Here is a 24115-nt window from a genome sequence, read left to right as displayed (position 1 = left end):
TACCTCCCCAGGCTAAGTAGTACTAATGCGATCACAACAAATGATTAAACTGAAGTACATGCGGCCGACTTAAAATTTTAAGGTCGGATTTTCCGTTCGTTTCCGACCTCGATAGACCTTCTGGAGCTCAAAATGAAAAGCGAATATGATATCGAATACTCTGTTCGAAAAATAATGGATATCAAAAGTCTTAAAAGCGACGGAATAAGTTTCCGAGTCAACGACATTCCGATTCTTCGATGCGATGCGAATTATGGCTATAAAGTGTTACCCGAACTATACTACGTTTAGTAAGGTCCAGTGACAATTTGGCGTTTCCACAGCCCGGTAAATTAGATGTCATGGTTACACTATGGTATGTCCGTAAAGTGTTGTTTGATTGAAGTTAATGTGTAAAATATCATTTCTCATTTCATCTTGTTTTTCTATGGGAACCAATTGTCCAATAGATTTTCTTTTCAGTTTTGACCTTAGGCTGCACGATTAAACCAATTTGACCCGTAAGTTATAGGGCTAAACATCCCTTTCATCGCGGCTGGTCCCTCTCACGTGATCATTGCGGGAGACGAATTTTTCCACCCGAACATGCACGACCATGGCTTATGCGCAGCTGGAGTGCACAGTGGCAATAGCGGGTAAAATCCTCCATACACAGAACAATTATTCAGCTAATAGGTTGTATGGTAAACTGGGGTAATGAAAATTAAAGAAAGAGGCTTCACCGAAATATAATTAATTCATTTGCGTATACATAAAAAATGTAATTTAAAAAAGTTTGAAACATTTTTTGGTATCCGTTGTCACGATCCGACGCTTGTTAACGAGAGACAGCGTAGGAAAAAAAGCCCATAAAACGTTTAAATGAACATCAAGGCTGGTTTGGCACACAGACTGTCGTGAAATGACTGTCACGACGATCTTTTGTGTATTGTTTCCTTCCATCGACGATCAATCCACGAAGATTGACCCCTGTTTAGTTTTCAATGGCAAGCCAAGTCACTGTGATAAAAATGTAAATGTTTATGAAATCATATCTTTCAACAAATGTTCTAAAACTAATGATTGATAAAGGATTTGTCTTGCACTTGGCTTGGCAGACATGAGTGGTAAAAGCCTTTTTTCAGTTTTTAAATATGTTAGTTTTTAAGAGCTCTAAAGTTGATTTGGTGGCAAATAGTGAGATTTTGGACCCCAAAGCCTTCGATTGCGACACCGCATGCATTACTTTCTTGGAGGTGGGGATATGGGACCATGCTTCCCTATAAAATTTTCATGAAAAAAATAAATTAGTAGCTAAGACGTGCATTTCATTATACTGAGCGAGACTTCCCACTAGCTGTTTGAAAATGTTCGAAGCGAGCACAAAGGGAACAAGGAGTTCGTTATATGTAGAAGGAAAATGAATGTTACGGGTACTTAATTAAAGCATGCAGCAGTTTGCTACCTCACCAAAACAGTTTTAATCAAAAACATTAAATGCGTAAGAATAATAGTTTCAGCGTAGGAGCATAAGATTGAATTAATTGATTCACGCTCAATGCACGAGACTTGAGAACTACTAGAATAAAGCACAAAGTTTACCTGACATGGCTCTTTGTCAGCGTCAGCCTGAGGATTCTGTTGTTGAGGACTGGTAGTTGTTCCCATTGAACTTACTCCGGGTTTGGACAAAAAATATAAAAGAGCAGCGAGCATTAGAAACTTCGCCATTCTCCGATGGTTACTTTGGGCGAATGCTTTGTGTTGGCTGTAAAATATCTTCTTATGTATGTGCCTATTTATATCCTGCAGAACTTCGTTGAATGTTAACTGTCTGTCATCTTGCTAAAATGGGAATCTTAATCAGGAAGCGACGGAGCTAAATGCATGACGAGCTTTATGCGACTTTGAAATTCACAGCTGGCTATGGGTTCTAATTTCCGGGGTAGTCAAGAAAATCGAATTAGCAAAATTACGGATCTGTCATGACTGCACAGTTTGCGGTGGATGAAGGTGCTAAGTATATTTTGAGTGCGCTGTACAAATGAAAACCAGATCATGTATCCATAACTGGTTTGTTGTCGACTCTAATTACACTTAATATGTAACAAAGTGCTTCGTCGCGCGTAATACAAAAATTGGCGCGAACGAGATATGGCGGCGAAGCTATATCCTCTTCGCCGAATTTTCGGACTGTCGCTCGATCCAGGCAAAATTTGGTACACTGTATCAAACGACTGGTTTTGTAAATCAAGAGAGTTCATGAGGAGTGATTGAGGACATTGCAGAAGTATGCGTCCGCGATCTGGTCGATGGAAATGGTGGACAAGTCGACCCACCGTGGTTTGGTTCGTCGCCAAAGAAGGACACTTAATGTTTCAGCCCTCTTCAGAATAATTAGAAGAGCGTTACGACGAAAAAATCTCGTTGAATAGCTAGTGGTTACTTCAGATCAATTTAGATTGGTGAGGGAATTATTAAATTTTCACAAGTTTGACTCGGAAATGGCTGGAAGATCGAATTTTCGCGGCAGCTCAAGACAGCTTGGATCGCTTGGATTGGAGACGCCACTATCTACGCTGCTACAGTAGCTGACGCAGTGGTCGCGCCTGTCTCTTTTTCAGATATAAAGCGACCGCTTAAAGATCTGCTGAAGTTGGATAAATCGATAGGACCTCGTTTATTCACGAAACGAGCTGGAAGACCTCTTGCAGGTAAGGAAAATTTTTGGGTTATCTATTTTATCATGTACTGCATGATGCTGCTGCTGATAATGATAACACTGTTTGTTTGTACTGCAGGGAGAGAATTGGAATTGTTCCAATTGATTTAGCTATCACAAAGAAGTTGATTGTTTGGCTAAATGAGGAGAATAAAGTTCTGAAAGAAGAAGGCTTCACTGTTGATGGCAAACATTACAAAGCTAACTTTAAAAATTGCATTTCAGATTGGATTATGCTTTACATAACAAATTACTTTTAATTAACCTTTTCAGGTTTAGGTCATATTTTATTAAAATTAATTTTTGTAAATTATCATTTTACTTTTATTTTTTTCTTAGTTACATTTGACTATACATGCTTCTTGAAAAAGTCAATGAATAAAATTTTGTGCTAGCTGGGCATGGACTTTGTGTTGAACTCTGTTTGTTATGTTATACATTAAGGGTAATTTGAACATTTGTTTCCAAAAAAAAAAAAAAAAACGAAAACTAAACAAACAAAACTTGAGGCTAAGCAGTGTCAATGTTTCTAGAAAACAGGCATCTCCATATCCCCTTAAGAAGGTTTTTGGTGTGAGCCACCTACCCCTTGGAATATCCACTTTTTTCCTTTACAAATTTTGGCATTTGAGATACCATTCCCCTTTGTATTCTTAACAGCCTTCCTCTTTGGATGGATACATGTGGATACTATTTGAAGTCAAAACCTTAATCAAGAAATTATGTCTGATCCAAAAGATAACTTGAGCAAGTAAACTCTTGAACAGCTGACAGAGAGCAGTTAATGATTCAGATCATTAAATGGGCTTCTTTTTTAGTTTTTTTCCTTTTCTATGGAATGGGCCACTACATGTAGCTACTACTTTTGCACCATTCAAATAATTCACTGTCAGTGTTAATAATTGTCCTTTTCCATTTCAGTTACTGTCTGGCCTTCCTGAAGTAACAGAGAAACTTGGCTTTTTTAAGCTGTGACTCTGTGAGAAATGACATCTCCAGGTGCTTTTTGGGAACAAAATATTTGAACTGGAAACTTTGGTAAGTGTTTGACATGCCTGGAACAGCAGAGGAACTGTGCTTTTCAAACTGCAGCTCTGTGTTCCTTGGGCACTAAAATGGTAAAATTTCCCTTTCAAACTAATTATAGGTCGGAATTAGTTTGTAGTAAGTAAAAGATTGTTGGTATCACCATTTGGCCTGCCTGAAACAGCAGAGGAAACTAGCTTTTCAGGCTGTGACTCTGTGGGAAATTTATCCCCAGGTGTTTCTTGGGCACTAAAGTGTTATTAATTCCACATGAGCCATTATTAAATTTAATTTGTGTCAAGTAAAAGACTGTTGGTATCACTGTTTGGCCTGCCTGAAACAGCAGAGGAACCTGGCTTTTCAAGCTGTGACTCTGTGGGAAATTTATCCTCAGGTGTTTCTTGGGCACTAAAGTGTTATTAATTCCACATGAGCCATTATTGAATTTAATTTGTGTCGAGTAAAAGACTGTTGGTATCACTGTTAGGCCTGCCTGAAACAGCAGAGGAACCTGGCTTTTCTGTGGGAAAATTATCCTCAGGTGTTTCTAGGGCACTAAAATGTTATTAATTTTACTTGAACCATTTTTGAAAGTAGTTTTTCGAGCATGAAAAACTGTTGATATCACTGTTTGGCCTGCCTGAAACAGCAGAGGAACTCGGCTTTTCAAGCTGTGACTCTGTGGGAATTTTATCCTCAGGTGTTTCTTGGGCACTAAAATGGTAATGTAATTACACATAAAAAAGTCTATATTTTGATTGATAATATCCTAATTTGTAACCAGAGGACAATAATTTTGGAACTTTAGTTCTCTAGAGCAGACAAAAGGTTCACCTATTTTGAGCTGGGACTCTGTGGAAGTCTAATTTTTACAGGTGATTGCCAAGCACTAACAGGGTAAGCTAGATCACATGAAAAATTTTGGTTCTTTGTTTTCATATTTTTTTAGTGAATAAATGTTGAGATCACTGCTTGGCTTGCCTGAAACAGGAAAGGAGCTTGGCTTATCTATCTAGTGATGACTGTATGGTAATTTTTTCATGTGGTTCTCATTTGCACACAAAAGTGGAAATTGTAATGAACTTAACATGATCAATTCAGTCTTTATTCAACTACTTAAAGCTAGCAAAGGAATATTGTAGTTACCTATTCTACAATGAGGCCAAAAGTATTTTTCATACTACATGTATTTGAATCATTACTGTGAGTGGTTGTCTTAAATATTTCAGTCTTAACAAGAAGCCACAATAAAAACTGAATGTCTCATTTGATGGCATCTACATGTATGTGTTTATCCCCTGTACGTAGTACAATACAAGTAACTATGAATGTCTATAATAATGGTTTTGATGTTATTCAGTGCCTATATTGTTTCTATCTAGGTGGTGTATTATTGTGATGGAAACCTTGGAGTGACATTTCTTAGTGCTTTGAGGAAGATTAACATGCAGGCACGCAAGAAAAGAAAAGATATGTTGTCAAAAGAGTCATATATATTTGTCTCTTAGCTACATTGTCGTATATTTTATAGATTGGGCTTTTGCCATATAATTCTATTTGTTGAATTCTCAAAAATTGGATACCATATGAATTCACATTATCTAGTAGTTCCGTTTCTTCTCCAACATCTATGACTAGTTGTGACTGCAGAGAGGCTTTCTTGGAATTTTGCATTTTCTTTGCAGCTTCTAGGGCACCACGCCCCGAAAGATTAACAACACCGTTTGTTATTTCTGTGGAGCCAATGAAGGATTTTGTCAAGCACAACTTTACCTTAACTTGGTCAGACAGAGCTCGCTCCACGTCACCAAGGTTTTAAGTTTTAAAGGACATACGAAGAGATTTGTCCTTTCATATGGGTGGCTTCAGGTGTTTGCGCTCTTTATCTCCACTAAGTGTAGCACTTCCTACTTTGCTGGGTAAATGACCAAAAAAAGTCAAGTCTTACATTTGTAAAGGTGAAGTGGCATCATTTTGCTGCGAGAGAATTTTAAAGTATTAGTCAAGTCCACAGAACCGTACAAAATACATTAAAATTTCACGATATTATGATAAAAATATTTTTAAGAAACACTAAAAGTAACGCTCGTCTCACTGAAGTGCTTCAAGATGGCCTCAGGACGACTTGTAACCCTAAGGTTATATACTCCTGGGCGTATATAACCTTAGTCGCCATTTGAATTACGCTATTTGATCTTCTTTTGGTCTCAAAACACACACCAGTGTTGTTCGTTGCCTGGTAAAAAAAAGTACATGAAATGGAAAGGCATAGTGCGGGCCACAAGTCTTACTCTTACAACCATTGTAAATAACTGGTTTCGGGGTTCTAGTTCACTTATAGTTTGTAAAAATATGCGGAATAGAGGATCAAGACAACTGGCCATTTTTTGTTCTAATTTTCAATACTGGGCGCGAGCATGTGAGCCGTTGTCGATATAGCCCGGCCTTGAAACTGATGCACTTCGTTCGAGCAAAGCCAAACTTGTAACATTGCTTGCTTTGCTACACTGATAAAAAGCGGCTGTCTGAAGCAAAATTGATCAAAGACCCAACGAAATAATTAAGTTCTTATAACACGTGGAACTGTGCAGAAAAAACCCTTTGGAGAAAGATAAATGGGAACATTACGAATAGTCTGAAGTGTTTGATCCAAGTTTGTTTTTTTTAGTACTTACCAGGAACTCTAGGGTTATGTGCAGAGTTTAAACACTCCATGATTTCTGCCAGCCATTGGAAGTATGCCCATTCCAGTTAAAAGTTGTGGCTTCTCTACTGGAGCCTGCTTACTTCCCAAGTTAGGAAAGACGATACCCTGTGGATGCTTTTGGTTGTAATGCTTTTCTAACGCCCTTCTTGTTGTCATGTGTTTCGCGCATATTTGGCAATTTGTAACGTAGATTTCTGCCATAGTTAGTGAGCACCGTTTTCGCGTCCAGCCATTCACGTTCTTGGAGCGGAAGAACCAACTATTCCGGCATGAGTTTCAAACGCGTGTGTTTCAAACCGGAGATTCATTATATGAAAGCTACGTCAAGGGATATGTGTATTCAAGCCGGCGGTAGGTAATGAGATTTACCATTATTTCCAGGTCACTACCCAGATCTAAATAGTGATTCTCTTTCGCAGTCAAGTTTCCACAGCAATTTAGCGATCTCTAAAGTTATAACATGCTCTTTAAAAAGAGCACAAAAGCAGCATTTTTGTCCAATTAAGTTGACGTATGAAATACCTGAATAAAGAGGAGTCACTTTCCGAGTGTTCAGCGACTTTGCGTTGCGTTCGACTTCGAGTTATTTGTGCGTTGTCGATTTCTTTAAGAAGACGAAAGCGACGAACAGGAGAGGCTAATTCACAAAGAGCGAATAAAGAAGCAAAAGCAAAGACGAAAAGATAGAAAGAAAAGAGGTAAGCTAGGATCGCAGATCGCCGCAGGCGAATAAATACAGAGGCAGAGGTCCTTAATCAGAAGCACGTCGATGAAGGAGAACTCGTTGAGAGGGGGACAACATGGACTAAGTGTCGCTAGTGACATTTTTAGTCTGGGAACTATGGCGAATAATGTTTACAAAAATAAGAGATGGAAGCCTTATCCTTAATACTTCAGAATGCAGTGCACCTCAATCCAGCCAAGAGGCCAGTTTTAGAAAATATATATATTTTTCCAGTTTAGGAATAGCTGAACCTTTTTATTGGGTGAAAAAATTTCAAATTACCTTTTTTTCGCCACATTGACCCTCTCGCATGTTAATTTGTAGCATCTTTCAGCTGGCTTTAGGTAACTGTTGAATGTAGAAGCAGGAACCACGAAATGAAACGCTCTGCTAAGAGTCAAAGTTACTGTTTTCCTACTCTGATAAGAACAGAAACTATTGCGCGGTGTATCATCGATCGATTGATTAATGGCTTTGAGAACTATGTTCGTACTAGCTAATAATTCTCTCATAGGTTCGTACTTATAATTCTTACTTTTTCTCCAAGATTTCTTTACTAAAAGTGCTCCTGCTTGGCTCAACATAAAGGAATTGACGCACACTTCAATATGGGCGTCTCGTAATTTTTGTTTACGTTGAGAAGATGCATTTTCTACATTTTGTGATCCACGGAGCGCACTCGATGCTTACCTCATAATGTTGTCTAGACTGACGTGTCAAATTAAATCTGTTGATAGATAGCCATGTGCCGAACCTCACTTCTCAACACCTTTCTTGTGAAAATCCTTCATTAAATTTTTGCCCCGCAGAGATGTTACGTGAAGAAAAATTAGACCCCTTCCTGACTTTGCGCTATTCAATAGCGCAAAATCGGTAGGGGTCCAGAAATTCAAAGTCGTATAAAGCTCGTCGTGTAAGAAAGTCTGAAACTACTTGAAATCACACACTGTCACGAGTAAACAGCTTAACTCTGATAGCCTTTCAGTTTAGCAGGTACTGATAAATCTTTCATATAAACTCAGGGAAAGTAATCAGAAGTAACTGGGCCACGTAATTTTCTTATTCTGATCAAACGTGAAATATTGAGAAGGAATAGAAGTTTGATATGCATTGTGAAACATTTGTGAAACATACATCGTTGATATGCATTATGAATTAAATTCATGTGGTTATTGTTGATGTGTTCTCGAATGTGATGTTTTTATGATTATCTTGATTTAATTTGTTTTATTTCCAAAAGACTTCAAGCCTTTCATCAGCGAAAGGTGCACATCTGTGAATGTTTTCTAATTAGGGAGGTTATCATTGATTTAAGCCTTTGGTGCTTTAGATGTTTATCACACGGTCATATTTGCCGCTATCTCACAGAGAGCACAGGTGTGGTGTCACTGACTCCTAAGGTTAATAAAACAACCAAATGAGAAAATGAGCGCGTAGCCTTTGCTTGATAGTCATCAGTTGAAGTCGGAGTTGTGGTCGAAAGTAGTTGAAGTTGGAGTTCAGCAGAGTTAGAGTGATCTTTAATGAAGATGTCCACTCATACAAACATGATTTTCAGGGAGGTCCTAACCATATGTCAAAAAATTTAAATAAATAAATAATGAGGATATCAAATATTATATATAAAAGATTGTAAAATATGACAAAGGTATATCCGAAATAGAAAAATATAATGTTAAGAAAAAATCTTAATTGATTTCTTAAAAGGCAATGAGGTTATTAGCGTTTCTGGTTTTCAAGTGATGGTGTTCCAGTCCTTACCACAGTGTGGGACAGTTTTGGAGTTAATCAAGAGAAGATACTGTAGAAGTTGTAGCAGCAGGGCATGATACATTAAAGAAGAAGCTTTTGTGATCCAAGAGTCTCGGTATCTTCCCTTAACTGCGTTTGATCTAGCCAGTTCCCCTATCAGTTGGCTTTGAATAAACGTCTGTCCGAATCAAACCCTCGATAAGATGCAGAATTAAATCTAGCACATGGGGCTCTCGTTCAGAAAAAACTAATTCGAATTTTATAGGGGGGTATAAAGAGTCTATAAATTCAGTAAAGTCATGTAGTGCCGGAAGGCCTTGTTGCCAAAGATCAAAAACATCATCACGGTATCGCCACCACAAAGCCGGCTTTATAAGGCCAGAAAACTTAGCCTGAAAATCTATTTCACCCATGGCAAGATCTGCATAACTGCAGGCGTTCTTAGTGCGCATGGGCCATGGCTGTGCCATGAACCTGTAGAAAAAAGTTTACTTTAAAAACCGAATGATTGCTCTTCAAACAAATTTTTTTATAGCATAACCAAAGTTCAGCGCGCGCTCTGATTGGTCAGTTTAGCGTCCCCCATTTGCCCATGGGTGTACGCTGCTGACGTGAGCAAATGCAAAGACTATGTTTCCGCGCGCGCTTGTTTTTCTGGTCACGTAAGATTTGTTAAATAAAAGGGAACTCGTTAGCTACAATGTATCAATGTTATGTTGTAAAACAAACGGTAAACACCACAGCGTACACTATTGAGTTATTGATGCACTTGGGAGGTTTGCTAAGCACTCAAGAAGCTAGAGTCGCTCTGGCTATCGCCTCGCGCGACTCTCACGCTTCTTGAGTGCTTAGCAAACCTCCCAAGTGCATCCATAACTCAATAGTGTACGCTGTGGTGTTTACCATTTGTTAAACCGCTTCTAGAATGCAATTAGTAGACGGAAGCTTATTTTCTCTGGCATTCAGTGCCTTCTTGACTGCGGTAAGACCGAGTTGATTATCAATGTTGGGAATGACATTGATAATCAACTTACTTGTTAGTTTGAAGATTGTTGTTGCATATACCAGTGATTTTGTTTAAAAAGTCGATTTCAAATGGAGTGACAAAGAAATTTCTATTTTCCTTCACCTGTCTAAAAAAACTTTTTTCAGATTTCAAACCTTATTATCGTAGAATATAGCGCGTTAGCCCCCCGTTTTCTTTGTGAATTTGGATAGCCCCTTAGAGATTTATTTTGGTTACATAGTCATTGGTTGGGCAAAATTCAGGATCCCTATTAGCAAACACCGTCCCTAATCACAGCTCCAAATTATTTGGGTCAAATAAATTTTTATTATGAAATGATTTCTTGATGACTTGTTTAACACAGATCAGTCTCACTTACAAAATCAAAAATACCGGTAAAACAGTTTTGCATTGAATAAAAAATTAACTGTTGTTTGTAGACAAAATAGGGGTCACCACACGTTTCTAAGTTATTTCAGGCTTTTTTTAATGAATGAGTTTCCAGTAATCGGATCCTTGCTTTTGCGCAAAGATTTCTGGGATCGCCACAAGGGAAACATTGCAGCCCGCGAGAAAGAGATGTACGGCGAAAGGTAGTTTCGACGTCCATGAAAACGATGTTTGAGAGCGGATATCACTTTTTGGAATGAATGATATGAATGAAATATCTTTATTTCGCTCGTTAAAATACATAACAAACGTTACAGAGAGTAAAGGTATATAGATCATTTCCAATAATTATATAAAATCAAATAAAACATAAGATATATAATGTTACTTAGCCAAGTTGTATTTAAACCTTATTCTATTAAAAAAGCAATTCTTAAAACGTTCTGTATTTATCCGTGGTAATTGGCTTGTTTGTGATCTTAACTTCTTGGATGACTCTTTGCCTTTGCAGAAAAGGGCATATAATGGATGGTTAACATTGTTCTTAATTTTGGTGATCAACCTGTGATCGCATTTCTCTAAAAGGTCATCGATATTAATTAACTCAGAAGTGTAACGTCGTTTATTGAACCTTTTTTAAGAAGCATTGTATGGTGTTTAGATCTGCCTGGCTGGCTCCATATACTGGAAGTGCGTAAGTGATCTTTGCCAAAACAATAGCCTTAAACAGATGACCTATCTCTACCTGCGTGTATCCTTGTACAAACGCTTGTTAGCTTCCCAAAGCTTTCCCTTAACATGAGATGATAACTTACAGTCGTTTTGTAATGTTACACCTAATAGAGTGAAACTGTCATGCTGCTGTTCTATGCGACATACAAGCGGGAATTTAGGTATAACACCTTTTTTAGTCATACAGAGTTCTTTACATTTGCTTGTGTGACAGCTCATACCATTGACCTCCGTTTTTTGCCCCAGTATTATCATAAATGGATTAATATAATTCTAATACAAGGTAGGTGTAAGTTTTTGTCGGAATTGCCATGAAATATGTTATGAAATATACCGATAAACTTCTCTCTTTGTGTAAGGTCTATTATGAAATCGTCATCGTGATGGTCTCGACATATTACAAAATTAGCCATAAATCGCCAGGAAATTACTCATTTAAGTCTTATCAGTTGTATTTATGTATGTAGAAGCTGTTTTCGTACTCAATTGTAGACTTACTGAATAAACAACTTACGACGTCTGAAAATTTACCTTCTCAAGAGAGATAAGTCGTTGTCAGCGCGATGGAAATGTTTTTTAACCGAACTGTTGCTCTTTGGAACGATGGAATAAGCGATGAAAAACATGAGGAAACCCCTGGGTCAAGTCATGCTTTGTTTGAGCAAAATCCAAACCTTATTGAGCTGCCACTTTTCTCCTCGAGCTCCTTGGAGGATTTGTCGGGAAAGGCAAGATCACGGGAACTCCGGCAGCAACTGTAGACATAAATTCAGTTGTGTATCGCTCCTTAAGCGACCCATTTGTAACTGCTCATCATCGCAGAAGAAAAGGTTCAGTTTTTAGCCGATTATCATTGCTGGTTCGTTCTTATAGATCACAACTAATAATTAAGCAATGTAGGTGTTTAATTACTTCAGCCTTTCACGATGATATTTAATGCTCAAGCATACAATTTCAATCTCGTGCTGATTTGAGGTAGCTGTTTCAGCGCTCTTTTGTATTAAAAATAGTTAGAGGTACACTTAACACAATTAAACAAACCTGAAAAGGCTTAGACGAGTTATTTCTTGGCGCTTCATAGCTAATATTTCGAAATTTCGAGACCATCAAGGATGCCGCAATATACCTTGCGCATGGGAAAAAGTTTATCGGTCGATTTTTTACTACATAGTTCGTAGCTGTTCAAACAAAAACTTACGCTTCCATTGTATCAACGTGACCCGAATCAATTTCTGATAAAACAGCGGCTAAAGAGCGATAATCTCTCTCCTATAATTTCTTTCTAGCGGGATGCTCGTAGTAGCCAACTCGAAAGCTTGGCTCCTTTAGCTACTACACACTCTTTCCACTGCTTTGTGTAAACTCGTGTATAGTTAGAACTCTCTTCTTTTTTTTCTACTTTTTATCTTTTTATCTTACGACACGAACACAAAGGGTACATTTTAGAAAGGACTTGTTCTCCAGCCAAGCTATCCAATTCAGTGTTCCGCAGGGCTCAATTCTAGGGCCTCTTCTTTTTGTTTATACCTAAATGACCTGCCCCAGTGCTCAAAAAACTGTTTTGGTACTATGTATGCGGATGACACTGTGGTATACTCTACGAGTCCTTGCACTTTGGAGATAGATAAGGTAGTACAGGATGATTTAAATCGAGTAGCGGAATGGATGGAAAGTAACAAGCTTATCTTAAATCAGAGTAAGTCGACAAAATCTTGCCAAATCGCCTAATTTTTGTATTCCCTACACGGAAAGGTCTAAGAAAGGGTAGCAAAATTTAACTTTTTGGGTGTGGTATTGGACGAAACACTTTCTTGGAAAGATCACATCGAGTATGTGAGCAGCAAGGTCAGTAGTCAGCTTGGGCTTCTGACTCGTTTACAATCATGTCTCATACTGGAAGCCTCTAAAAAGGTATATACTTCATTCGGGCAGCCGCGATTTGACTATGCCGATGTCGCCTAGGGTGAAATCTCAGAACGGATGTTGCAAAGAGCGTCAGCGCTTACAAAACCGTACGGCTCGAATTATTCTTCGAAGGAAAACTTCAAAAGACACTCTCCACGTGCTTAACTGGTTAAGTTTAGCCTGTAGAAGGAAACTGCATAAATGTATTTTAGTTTTTAAGTGCTTAAATAATTTGGTTCCAAAATATCTTACTCAGTTTTTAGCAAGGAATAGTGCTTTTCATAATCATGCGACTCGAAGAAGAAACGACCTGCCCCAAGAGAACTTTAAAGTATGCAGGAACAATTTATTTTAACGCATTACCCGCTTATATCAAGAGTGCCCCCTCCTTGAGTAATTTTAAAAGTTTGATGATTAAACATTTTTATTTGTAATTTTTATCCTCTAGAAATCTATAAACATTTTATCTATTTTTATATTTTAGCCCTTTTAAATGTTCAGAGTTTTTATAATTTTTACCCTAATTTTAAATTTTTAAATTGTACATATCTTTATTACCCAGGGCCCCTACGGATACCAGCCTCGTTGCTGAATGGGCTACCCTGTTAAAATAAACTCACTTACTTACTAGCTAAGTTTGAAGCAGTTAATGAAACGTGCATTAAATTGTGTCTCACCAGTCACACAATGTTCCCATGCGTATTCTTTCTCGCAAAGGCACACGTAACTTTACGTTTTCTCGTATTGTGCAGCGCATTTCACATTGTTATGACAAACAGATTAACAACAAATAGGGTTTACCTGTACATGTTTTTCCATTGCCAATAAATCCGCTTTTACAGGAACAGCTGTAGGAGCCGTTAGTGTTGTGGCAGTCTGCATTAACGCCACAAGGCCGAATGGAAGTACTGCACTCGTCAATATCTGAAGGAAAAATGAAATTAACCTTTGGGTAAATTAACAGGAGAATTTGGAAATATACGATGACAGCAGGATAGCGGTAAACAACTAAGATTTGGGGCAGTCTCCTGTTGACGAAGAGAATTATACCGTCGGTTAAGTTTGAAGCAGTCTTGTAAATGTGAACTTAATTGTGTCTTACCCGTTTCACAATGTTTCCCAGTGTATCCTTTCGCGCAAACACACACGTAACTGTTCTTCTCGTATTGTGGAGCGCATTTCCCATGGTTCTCACAAGGCCAACTGATACATGGAGACTAAAGAAAACATATAGCAACGAGAAACAAACGCGGGTGGTGTGGAATAAGCTGGACAGTCATAATAAATATTAGTATGAGCCGTCTTTACAAATAGAGTCGGTATCCCTTAGTTGACCTTCCCCGGCCGCTAATACCCAAAATCCTTGATGAGTTTTACGCTCAAATGACCTCTCTCCTTATTTCTGCAATCAACCCCACTCCATACGCACGAAATCGTGTGTAATTCCATTGCTTTTTCATTTGAAACTTTAGTTTTGAAACAGAGTGAACAATTTTTTTTGCTACTTACTGCGATACTATAATGATGGTGACTCTGATAAGGGATAAGCTTGTCTGAGTTCTTGTAGATATCCGATGGAAGCAATTAGCACAGAACTTTGCCATTCATATCATGAAATGCGGCCAGGTTAAAAGAGAAATATGATGGAATATTGACACAGGCAAATCCACAATCACTGTCATCCATAACATAATCCAAACCAATACTGGTGACGTTGAGGTAGGAAAACTTGTGACCCTCAACGTTGATATAAGCCATTCCTTTATCTGTGACGACTTTTGTTTCTAGTATTTTTCTCATGCCCAATATGTTATCAGAATTCTAAAACACTTACGCACAATAAGAAGCACGTGTTAGAAAGAAACCATTATTACTAGTACGTGGAAACAAGTTCTTGAAGATTCGGGAATTCTAAAGATCATTTTGAGCCGGAGTTGTATGCTACTATATTTCACCATTCAACCGAAATCTGATCTGATCCCTCGCTTTTGAGTTAAGCAATTCTATAGGAAACTGTAAAGAACTTGCCAGAGTGTAAACGACATGTTAAAATGGTAGAAGTTTTGATATTTTACAAAAATACATTCATGTTTGTCCTTTAACTTCTAGTCGCGAGTAAAACTGGTTAGCGACTGAACTGACTTCGGGTGTGGAAACACTTCCGGTTTCGTAAAACGTTAGTCATTTATTAATAAAAGGTGTTAGAAATTAACAGTCCTTAAGAAACGTGTCATTATGAAAAATTACATGCAAATTTTCGCGTTTTATTCGTTTTATAACCGGCATTCCAAAAAAAGAAAAAAATCGTTAACCGTGAAATAACCTAAAAATTTTACCGTCAACCGTCAAAAGGGCTTATTTTTAACCGTCAACCGTCGACGTGACCCCACATTTAAAGACCCTTTTGTAAATGCTTCTAGGCTTCACTGTAATTTGTGTATCATTACACTTTGCGTATAAAAGAAACCTCTTCTTAACGACAACTTTGAATTAGTGGTTAGATAACCTGTTCCAGGAACCGTAGCTTTCTTAGTGGCGGTACCTTGGGTAAGCCTTTTCTTCCCCAAACTCTCTGTTTATTTTATTGTTATGTAACAATCTTTAAAGACAGTTTTCTCTGTAGCGGAGATAGTATCTTTCTTAGTGCAATTCTTTTAATAGGTTTGCTATAATTTCTATGGTGTCGATCTTGCTTTCGTTTTCCCGACCTTAGCCGCAAGAGTAAGAAATTGAACGTAAAAAATGATTTTGTCAAGTATGAATATCTTGAAGGTTAGTGTGTGTCTTATGCGGGATCTGTTTCACGTAACTTGTAGTGACTCGCTGGCTAAGAGAGAAATAATGACGATGCATGAGGATTGACAGCTTAGCAAGTGTCACCTTTATCGTTGCTCTCCTTAAAAAGGATCAAATATCTCTTAATCGACTATCGGCTATCGACTTAAGTAAAGCTTTTGACTCTGTTTGTCACCCGCTTCTCCTAGCTAAATTAAAGGCATATGGTTTTACCCATGATGCGCTGGAAATTATGACCGCTTACCTTATTGGACGGAGACAAAGAGTCAAACTTGATGGTGTATATTCTTCGTGGAGAACCGTTAAAACTGGTGTACCACAGGGGTCCCTGTTGGGTCCACTCTTATTTAATTTGTATGTTAATGATCTTAATGATTTTATTACTAATACGTGCTTGAGGCTATACGCCGACGACACTACTCATTACGCCTCTGATGCCTCACCAACAGTCTTGCTGTGTATAATTAACTCTGATCTGAGCGTTCTATCGAGATGGTTCTCAATGAATTCTTTACAGATTAATGCCGCCAAAACGCAAGCTATCGCTATTGGCCCGTCTTCATACCAGTATGATTTCCATCTTAATGATTCTAATGTCCATACAAAGGATACGTTCAAATTCCTAGGGGTGGTCCTAGATAGCAAATTAACATTTAAAGCGCATATAAAGCAACAGCTGAATAAGGGATGCGCAAAGGCTTCGGCTTTGCGGAGAATACGTAAGTTTATTCCTAAGGACGTGTTTGTTAGTTTATACAAGGCCTATGCTCTCCCTCATCTTGAGTACTGTAGTCCCCTTTTACTGGGAGTAGGTAACGTGGAGACTACTAAAATAGAGACAACTAATTACTTTATATTAAGAACTATATTATGCTTCTCGAAGTCTGTGTCATACGACTCCACCTCAAGTTGGCCGACATTAAGTCCTTGGAGAATCGTAGGCAATTCCAATCGTTAGTTATGTTATATAAGTGCTTGTATAATATGGGGGCTCTTTATATGAGTGATTTTTTAATTTTAGAAATGTACCGTATAGTTTACATGGGCTCAGTACAAGGCTAGATTTACCTCCTTTTAATCTTGAGTTTTTACATCGGCCATTTTCATTTTTAGCTAGTAAACTTTGGAATGCGCTACATCCTAAACTCAGAGAATCTCAAGATATTGTTTCATTCAAGCGTTCTCTTAAAGCCCACATGGCTTAGCGGTAGTGATTGTAAATATTGTTATTGTTAATATTGTTAATATTGTAAATTTTTGTTGATAGCTCTTGTCTATGATCTTCGATCCTGTTTTTAGTTATTTAATAGATCTACTTATTATTTGTATTCTTACAGAAATTATGTTTTCTTTCTAATTGTACATACACTTACACGTTTTAACGAGAACTTCTGTACTCCTAGGTGTCACGTGTTTAAATAAAGGATTGATTGATTGATTGATTGATTGATTGATTGATTGATTAAGAGAACTCGGATTATCGTTGGCAACGATTTTGAACACTTTACCTAAGACATACAGGCTAGAATTATTTTCCAGTACTCCTGTGCCCTCGGAAAAAAGATCTTCATTGCACTCAAAAGTAGGTGAAAGTTAATGCCTGAACCAGGACTGAAAAATATTGAGTTTACGGTGTAACCGATAAGATAATAACAATTGCGTCACCTTCCTCCACAACAGCCCATCAATGAAGCCATCCTACCAAAAGAACAGACGCAAAACTGAAGGGAAGTACCGTGAAAAAGAGGCCTCGCTTTTTAAAACACATCTAATTATAATATATCACCTATGTGATATGCAGCGACTGAGACTAACGTTTTTAGTTTAGCGACTTGACATTAAGATTGTGCGCCCTTATTTAACAATTATAAGAAGACTACTGCACACATTTGTTTCTGCGACCCAAAGCATTGACATTTAAAGTGAATCAGCGTTATAAATCATTTACTGCACGCCTCAGGATAAATCGGTTATAAAAAATAAAGTCACGTTCATGATAAAGAGTGATTCTTCAATATATGGTTTTTTTTTTTCAACCAACATTTGGGTGCGAAATCCAACATAACATCTTTATCTCTAGAGATAGTTAACTGCTAAAAGTTGAAAACAATTGTTGTTTTCTAAAATGTTTTACCTTTATTTGGTTGAAATGAGGCAGGTGCTTTTGTATCTAAATACAAAAATGAAATTACAGGAAGGGAATAATATACAAAGCGCACGTAGCCCTAGTGCGTTCTCCGTTCTTTCTTTTAACTTAATTAATAGAACTTGCCTCATTTTTTGTAACTCAAGATGATGAAAAATAATTTTATCTACGTCATGGCTGATTAACGTAAATGCGCGCAAGTTACTTTAATCAGCTACGGTGGCCAATTGTTACGGTGGCCAATTTACCATTTCAACTTTGTTGATATATCCAAATTATTACTTTAATCAGCGTTTTCATTCAAACTGAGATATTAGGTTCAAAGTCCAGCATGACATGTTCAGCTCTAGAGAGAGAGCCAACTGCTAAAAGTGGTAAGCAACTGTTACTTTCTAAAACTTTTTTGCCTTTATTAGGTTGGAATAAGGCAGGTGCTTTCGTAGCTAAATATAGAAGTGAAACAAGCAGTAATTACAGGAAGGGAATAATATACATAACGCACGTAGCCTTTGTGCGTTCTAAATTTTGTTGAACTTAATTAAAAGAACTTGCCTCATTTTTTGTAACTCGAAATAATGAAAAACAGTCTTATCTACGTCTTAGCTGATCAACTTAAATGCGCGCAAGTTACTTTGAAGGCCACTATAAATAAAAGAAGGAAGTCAGCGTTTTCATTCAAACCGAGATATTATACGCGCTATCCCTGTAAAAATAAACATTTTCTTCAAGCTCAATAAACACTGATTTCGGATATTTAATCTAATTTTATGATTGAACAGAGTTGGAGCTTATTCTTTCATGCGGAGACATATTACAACATATGTTTGTTTGAAACGAAACGAAACGAAACGAAACGAAATTGTACTATTTTGCGAAACGAAACGAAACGAAATTTTGCGAAATGGCGTCTTTTCGCCCTTATTTGGAAAATGTGTCCTCTCCGTCCGAAACAAAATGTGTCCACTAATAAAATGATCAACATTTCTAAGAGCCTGGTCACCTCTCATTTTATTGACCATAATAGAACTCGTTTCGCAAAGTAGTAATTTTGACAGAATTACTATTTTGCGAAATGGCGTTTTTTCACCTTTATTTAGCAAATATGTCCTCTTCGTCCGGAACAAAATGTTTCCACTAATAAAATTATCAATATTTCTAAGAGCCTGGTCACCTCTCATTTTATTGACCATAATAGAACTCGTTTCGCAAAGTAGTAATTTTGCCAGAAGTACTATTTTGCGAAATGGCGTTTTTTCACCTTTATTTAGCAAATATGTCCTCTTCGTCCGAAACAAAATGTGTCCACTAATAAAATTATCAATATTTCTAAGAGCCTGGTCACCTCTCATTTTATTGACCATAATAGAACTCGTTTCGCAAAGTAGTAATTTTGCCAGAATTACTATTTTGCGAAATGGCGTTTTTTCACCTACATTTAGCAAATATGTCCTCTTCGCCCGAAACAAAATGAAAGACAACTACTTGTTCTTGTTCTCAATTGCTCTTTATTGGCTCGGAGTTTACTCTTTATTGTTGCTATAATTCTCTTTTCTATTCTGCTCTGTATTCCTTGTATTTTGTTCTGTTCTATTCATGGTTGCCGCAACTCGATTTTATAGTTGACCAACAACCCACTTGCCTGACTGGCAAGCCGATCCATATGACTTGGTTTAACGGTTTTTTGTTTGGCCACAACAATTTCCGCTCAAAAATTTCTTTCCCAAGCCTATGTAGTATGGTCAATGTAAATCGAGGTGAGCAAAATAACAAACCGTCACAAAGCATCATCTGGCACAAGAATTCATTAAAGAATACTTGGGAAATCATTGCGATTTGGGATTGGTTCCAGAACAAAATGTCTTTAACCATTCAATATGCAACTCTTTTGCTGCAATCGTGTTTGCTGTGGTGTCTTTTCCATGGCGCAGATCAAATGAAACATCTTTTGCAAAATCAGAAGTTTAAAGCTTGGCAATTAATTTGGTGAAATCTGTTGCTTTTTGTGGCCCTGTGCTTCTTGAGAGAATGCGATTTGGGATTTTACTAGCCTGGTTGTATAATTGTTTCCTGTTGCGGGAATGTCAGAGGTGACCAAGCTCTGAGAAATATTGATCATTTTATTAGTGGACACATTTTGTTTCGGACGAAGAGGACATATTTGCTAAATAAATGTGAAAAAAACGCCATTTCGCAAAATAGTAATTCTGGCAAAATTAATACTTTGCGAAACGAGTTCTATTATGGTCAATAAAATGAGAGGTGACCAGGCTCTTAGAAATATTGACCATTTCATTAGTGGACACGTTTTGTTTCGGACGAAGAGGACATATTTGCTAAATAAAGGTGAAAAAACGCCATTTCGCAAAATAGTACTTCTGTCAAAATTACTACTTTGCGTAACGAGTTCTATTATGGTTAATAAAAGAGAGGTGACCAGACTCTTAGAAATATTGATCATTTTATTAGTGGACACATTTCGTTCCGGACGAAGAGGACATATTTGCTAAATAAAGGCGAAAAAACGCCATTTCGCAAAATTTCGTTTCGTTTCGTTTCGCAAAATAGTACAATTTCGTTTCGTTTCGTTTCGTTTCGCAAATAGTATAAGCCATCGGAACGTGACCCACACATGTTGATCTGTAAAAACGTGTCTGAAATTTTTATTTCAACACTTCGTTATTTTTTAGATATCCTTTTAACTTCAAAGTAGCGCTTTTGAGCGAAGTTTTCAAAGTAGAGGCTATATCTCAAGAAATAAGGAAAAAATTGAAAATCCGGGCCATCCTTTTGTCCATTTGAGGTTCATTATATATCCAAATTTCACGAAAATTGACCGAATGACAGTCGAGAATAAACTATCAATAGATCAGAACTCATGCCAAAAAGACTTAAGAGCGAATGTTACCAACGGTCAAACATTTGGTGGCAACAGCCAAAACATCGGTTCGACTCATATTCTCAAGTTAGGTAGGCCTTACGGTGAAACAAAGCACTGCATACTTCGTTTGGCTGAATATCGATTTATTTTCGAGAAAATCGATAATAACTGAAGTTCGACCAAATGCCGCTTTTGAAGCTCAAAATTTCAGACGAATCTCGGAGCGTCTCGCCACGAATTGAAGACACTCGAACCGATAAAAACTACCAAATCTTGAAAAAACAACATCAATACATAATTTGACAGCAATTTGAGCAATTCTTGATCGTTTATTTACTCAATCTAATTTAATTTAACCGACCCTGTTCTAACAAGATTAAAAATAGGTCAAAAGTAGCCCGTTATTTAACTATGTGCTATACAAAATAATCGACTGAAAAGCTGGCTTTTGGAAGGCGAAGTGTGGTCCTTTTCGATCTCCAAAGGATTTGTTGGGGAAAGGTGTCAGTGCGATTTAATCAAATTTTAAAGTTGGATAAAATGAGCTGATTTGACGGTGCCGTCAGTTGTTCGAAAATGTTCACATTCACACACAAACTCAATTGTTTCACATTTTACATCCAATCTACAGCTTTTTTAACATAATATCATCTTACCGTCCTTATTGCTGTATCACAAAAGGGGATTGCAGTCCTAAAATTGTTGCATTGCTCCCTCAATAGCAATAGAACTTGGCATATAGTCAACACATCCTGATAACGATTGTTTACAAAGCGTATCTCGGGGTTTCTCTATTCCCGTTTCGTTGAAATACTTCGCGTAAGAGATCTTTCTTTAATTATAAATCTACAACCGAATCGTGTACCAAATGTAAGCGGAATGTTGCTTGTTCAGAAACATGTTTCTCGCGTTCAGAATAACGCTAATTAATTCAAAATGAGGTCTACTGAAATAAAACGAAAAAATTAAACATTGGACTATGAAGCACGTGGCTACAGGAACAAAGGTCGTGTGTTACATTTACGAAACAGGAGAAAACAATTATCTAACTCCGATCATAATTTAATTTATCATAATTGAATGTTTCATGGTACTTCGGGGGATAAAGCTCATTTTAGGACAAAAAAAGATCTGCAAAGGGCATAGCCCATCATACATCACTGCAGATGTGCGACAAAGAAAAGTTTAGTATTTGAATATTTGTTTATTTAAAGGAAGTTTTATAAGGGTCAAAGCTGGAAAACCACAACTTTCGCTGAAATGTTTGTAAAAGCCAAAGTTCAACAGCTTTATATTGATACTACTTCTTCTCCAGAGACTACTGTGCCTTGTTAAGTTACTCGTGCCGGTGGTAAGACTACGACCCAAGTAGCACGTTCCGGCATTTTTCACACCCACCTTTTCCCGGCAGCGGTCCAAAAAAAGCTCACATCTGGAAATAAAACCATTTCTGCGTATCTCGGAACTCAAGAAACGCTTCGAGTAATCCTTGCACCAGCTGACACAGCAGATTCGAGTGCGAGTCGGTATACCTACATGAAATACTTCCATTTTGGAAACGGTGGCTTTGAAAAATCAACTCAACTAGTTAGTTATTTAGTATTCTTGTCCAAGAAGGTAGCCAAGTAGTGATGATCTATCCCCCTCAAATATGGTCGGGTCCAAAGCCATCAATGCATTATATGGCGAAATATTACGAAGCCGGTGGCTGATGCGTAATCAAAATTTAACATAAGCCTGCATAAGCCTGTTGTCTGGTCAGACCAGAATGTTCACGCCCATCGGGAAAAGATTGACATCTAGATTTAATCAGAAAAAAGAAATTGAAACCCACGTTGTGCCTATCTCCTTAAATCCTTCCTTCTAAGATATTGAATTTAAGAAGTGAATGACTACTTCTAATAGAAGTTCAAAGCCAATCAATGCATCATATGGCGATATATCATTGAGCATGGTTTGATATATCAGAAGGAACTCTGCGCCTCCGAACTAGAGCCTCTCGTTCACCCCAAACCAAGCTTTGCACCAAGCGAGGGACAAATTGTCATGGAATGTATGTCAGCAGGAGGAGAGAATATGGCTGCTCGGCTAAGAACTAGGTCAACTTCGTCTTTTGGCCCGGAAAAACCGAGACTAGCGGAATTGCTCTCAATCCGCCTTGAACAGGCAAGAAGTCTGTCGAAGTCACAGTGTACTCTTACTATAGTTTTGAACGAGCAGCAGATATCCTTATGAGGGGAACGATACGCAATGCTGTTGCAGAGTTCACATCTTTTCTCTGCAATTCATTTTATTGGTAAACGAAAATGCCAGTTTCAAGGTAATTTCTGTAATTAGTCAAATAATCAATAGAGATTAAATAGTGAGGAAGAGGAAAAAAATACGATTCATTTTTAAGCGTCTTAAAAAATACTTGTAAATTATTTAAGATCCATACCTCTACTCGAGGCAATTGTCATCTCGAGCGGTTCCTTCTTACACAAAGTAAGCACCAAGTGTTTCTATAGATACTCAGTGTGGTTTCAGTGATTAACGACAAAAACACCCCTCTAAATTTCATTTGGTAAGTTTGACTGTAACTCATTTTGAATATTACATACAGTCAACTGAAGAAAATTTAGTAAGAGTGCAGGGAAGTTGAAAACTTATCAACAGCAAAATAGAGTAGTATTGTAGCAAGCAGAGGTTTTAATCACCGAACTAGGTTTATCTTTCGTTCTATTTGTCCTAAAATGAACTTTACCAACCTAAACAATAATTTAGGTATGGGTCGCACTTGGGCAAAGTTTTCAACTTTGCCGGCAAAAAAAACCCAGAAAATTTGAAACCGCAACCGGAAAGCAAACTTTTGGTTTTAACTATCAGGATCGCACTAGGTGAAAAAATGTTAGTAATGACACTTTGATAAACCAGACACACGTTTATCGACGTGTTATGGGGAGAGAGCAGTGAGCTGAAAAAGGAAAACAAACGTTAAAAAAAATGCGTCCCGTTGAAGCATTGTTAATAAAGATCACGGTGATGCTTATTCTTCTTATTCAGTTAAATCCCAAGCACTTTTTTGTCTTTCGTATGATCTATGAAAGATGGGTTAACGCCTGTTTAACTGTTTTGACTGCCGCTATGATGAGAGCGAGAAATCGACGTCAGCGAAGATTACTTCGAGCGCCATATGCCTGGTCAGTTCCGCGACCAGTCGAGTCGTTTGCTGTTTACTGACAAGCGATGACAGTTACCGCTGTGATAGCTATTGTTTAGCCCGAGTTTTCCGAAATCTGCCTGCCCCAACCAAGCACTACGGCGTCTTTGATGTTTTGGCCGGTTTTCAAAGTTTTTGCGAACCGAAAAAGTT

The 24115-nt window shown here is 37.6% G+C and overlaps 1 protein-coding gene, 1 long non-coding RNA gene and 1 pseudogene across 5 annotated transcripts in view; 1 reads left to right on the top strand and 2 right to left on the bottom strand.

Moving 5' to 3' along the window:
• Positions 1 to 24115, bottom strand: part of LOC148730518 (uncharacterized) — a 52448-nt gene that overhangs the window by 2051 nt on the left and 26282 nt on the right. The window contains exon 1 of one of the 2 annotated variants that reach the window (XM_088761301.1): positions 1582 to 1795. The exons of the other annotated variant lie outside the window; for it this stretch is intronic. Coding sequence (XP_088617427.1) covers positions 1582 to 1710 — 129 coding nt within the window. The 5' untranslated portion in view covers positions 1711 to 1795. Of the gene's footprint in view, positions 1 to 1581; positions 1796 to 24115 lie in introns of those variants that run through there. 2 annotated transcript variants of the gene reach the window in all.
• LOC148730521 (uncharacterized) lies at positions 3326 to 5534 on the top strand. 2 transcript variants are annotated; one of them, XR_016001779.1, is made up of 3 exons: positions 3326 to 3819; positions 4677 to 4756; positions 5110 to 5534. It is a non-coding gene; the product is annotated as an uncharacterized LOC148730521 (long non-coding RNA). The 2 variants fall into 2 exon arrangements; XR_016001780.1 differs by having other exon boundaries at positions 3328 to 3739; positions 5110 to 5197.
• Positions 11519 to 15494, bottom strand: LOC148730520 (uncharacterized; annotated as a pseudogene). The gene is made up of 3 exons (XR_016001480.1): positions 14294 to 15494; positions 14046 to 14160; positions 11519 to 13867 (listed from the first exon to the last, which is right to left on the bottom strand). The product of XR_016001480.1 is annotated as an uncharacterized LOC148730520 (transcript).

The sequence above is a fragment of the Stylophora pistillata genome, chromosome 5 (genome assembly GCF_964205215.1).
Source record: "Stylophora pistillata chromosome 5, jaStyPist1.2, whole genome shotgun sequence".
NCBI lineage: Eukaryota > Metazoa > Cnidaria > Anthozoa > Scleractinia > Pocilloporidae > Stylophora > Stylophora pistillata.
Note: the sequence above shows the minus strand (reverse complement) of the source record. Positions and strands in the feature narration are given on the sequence as shown.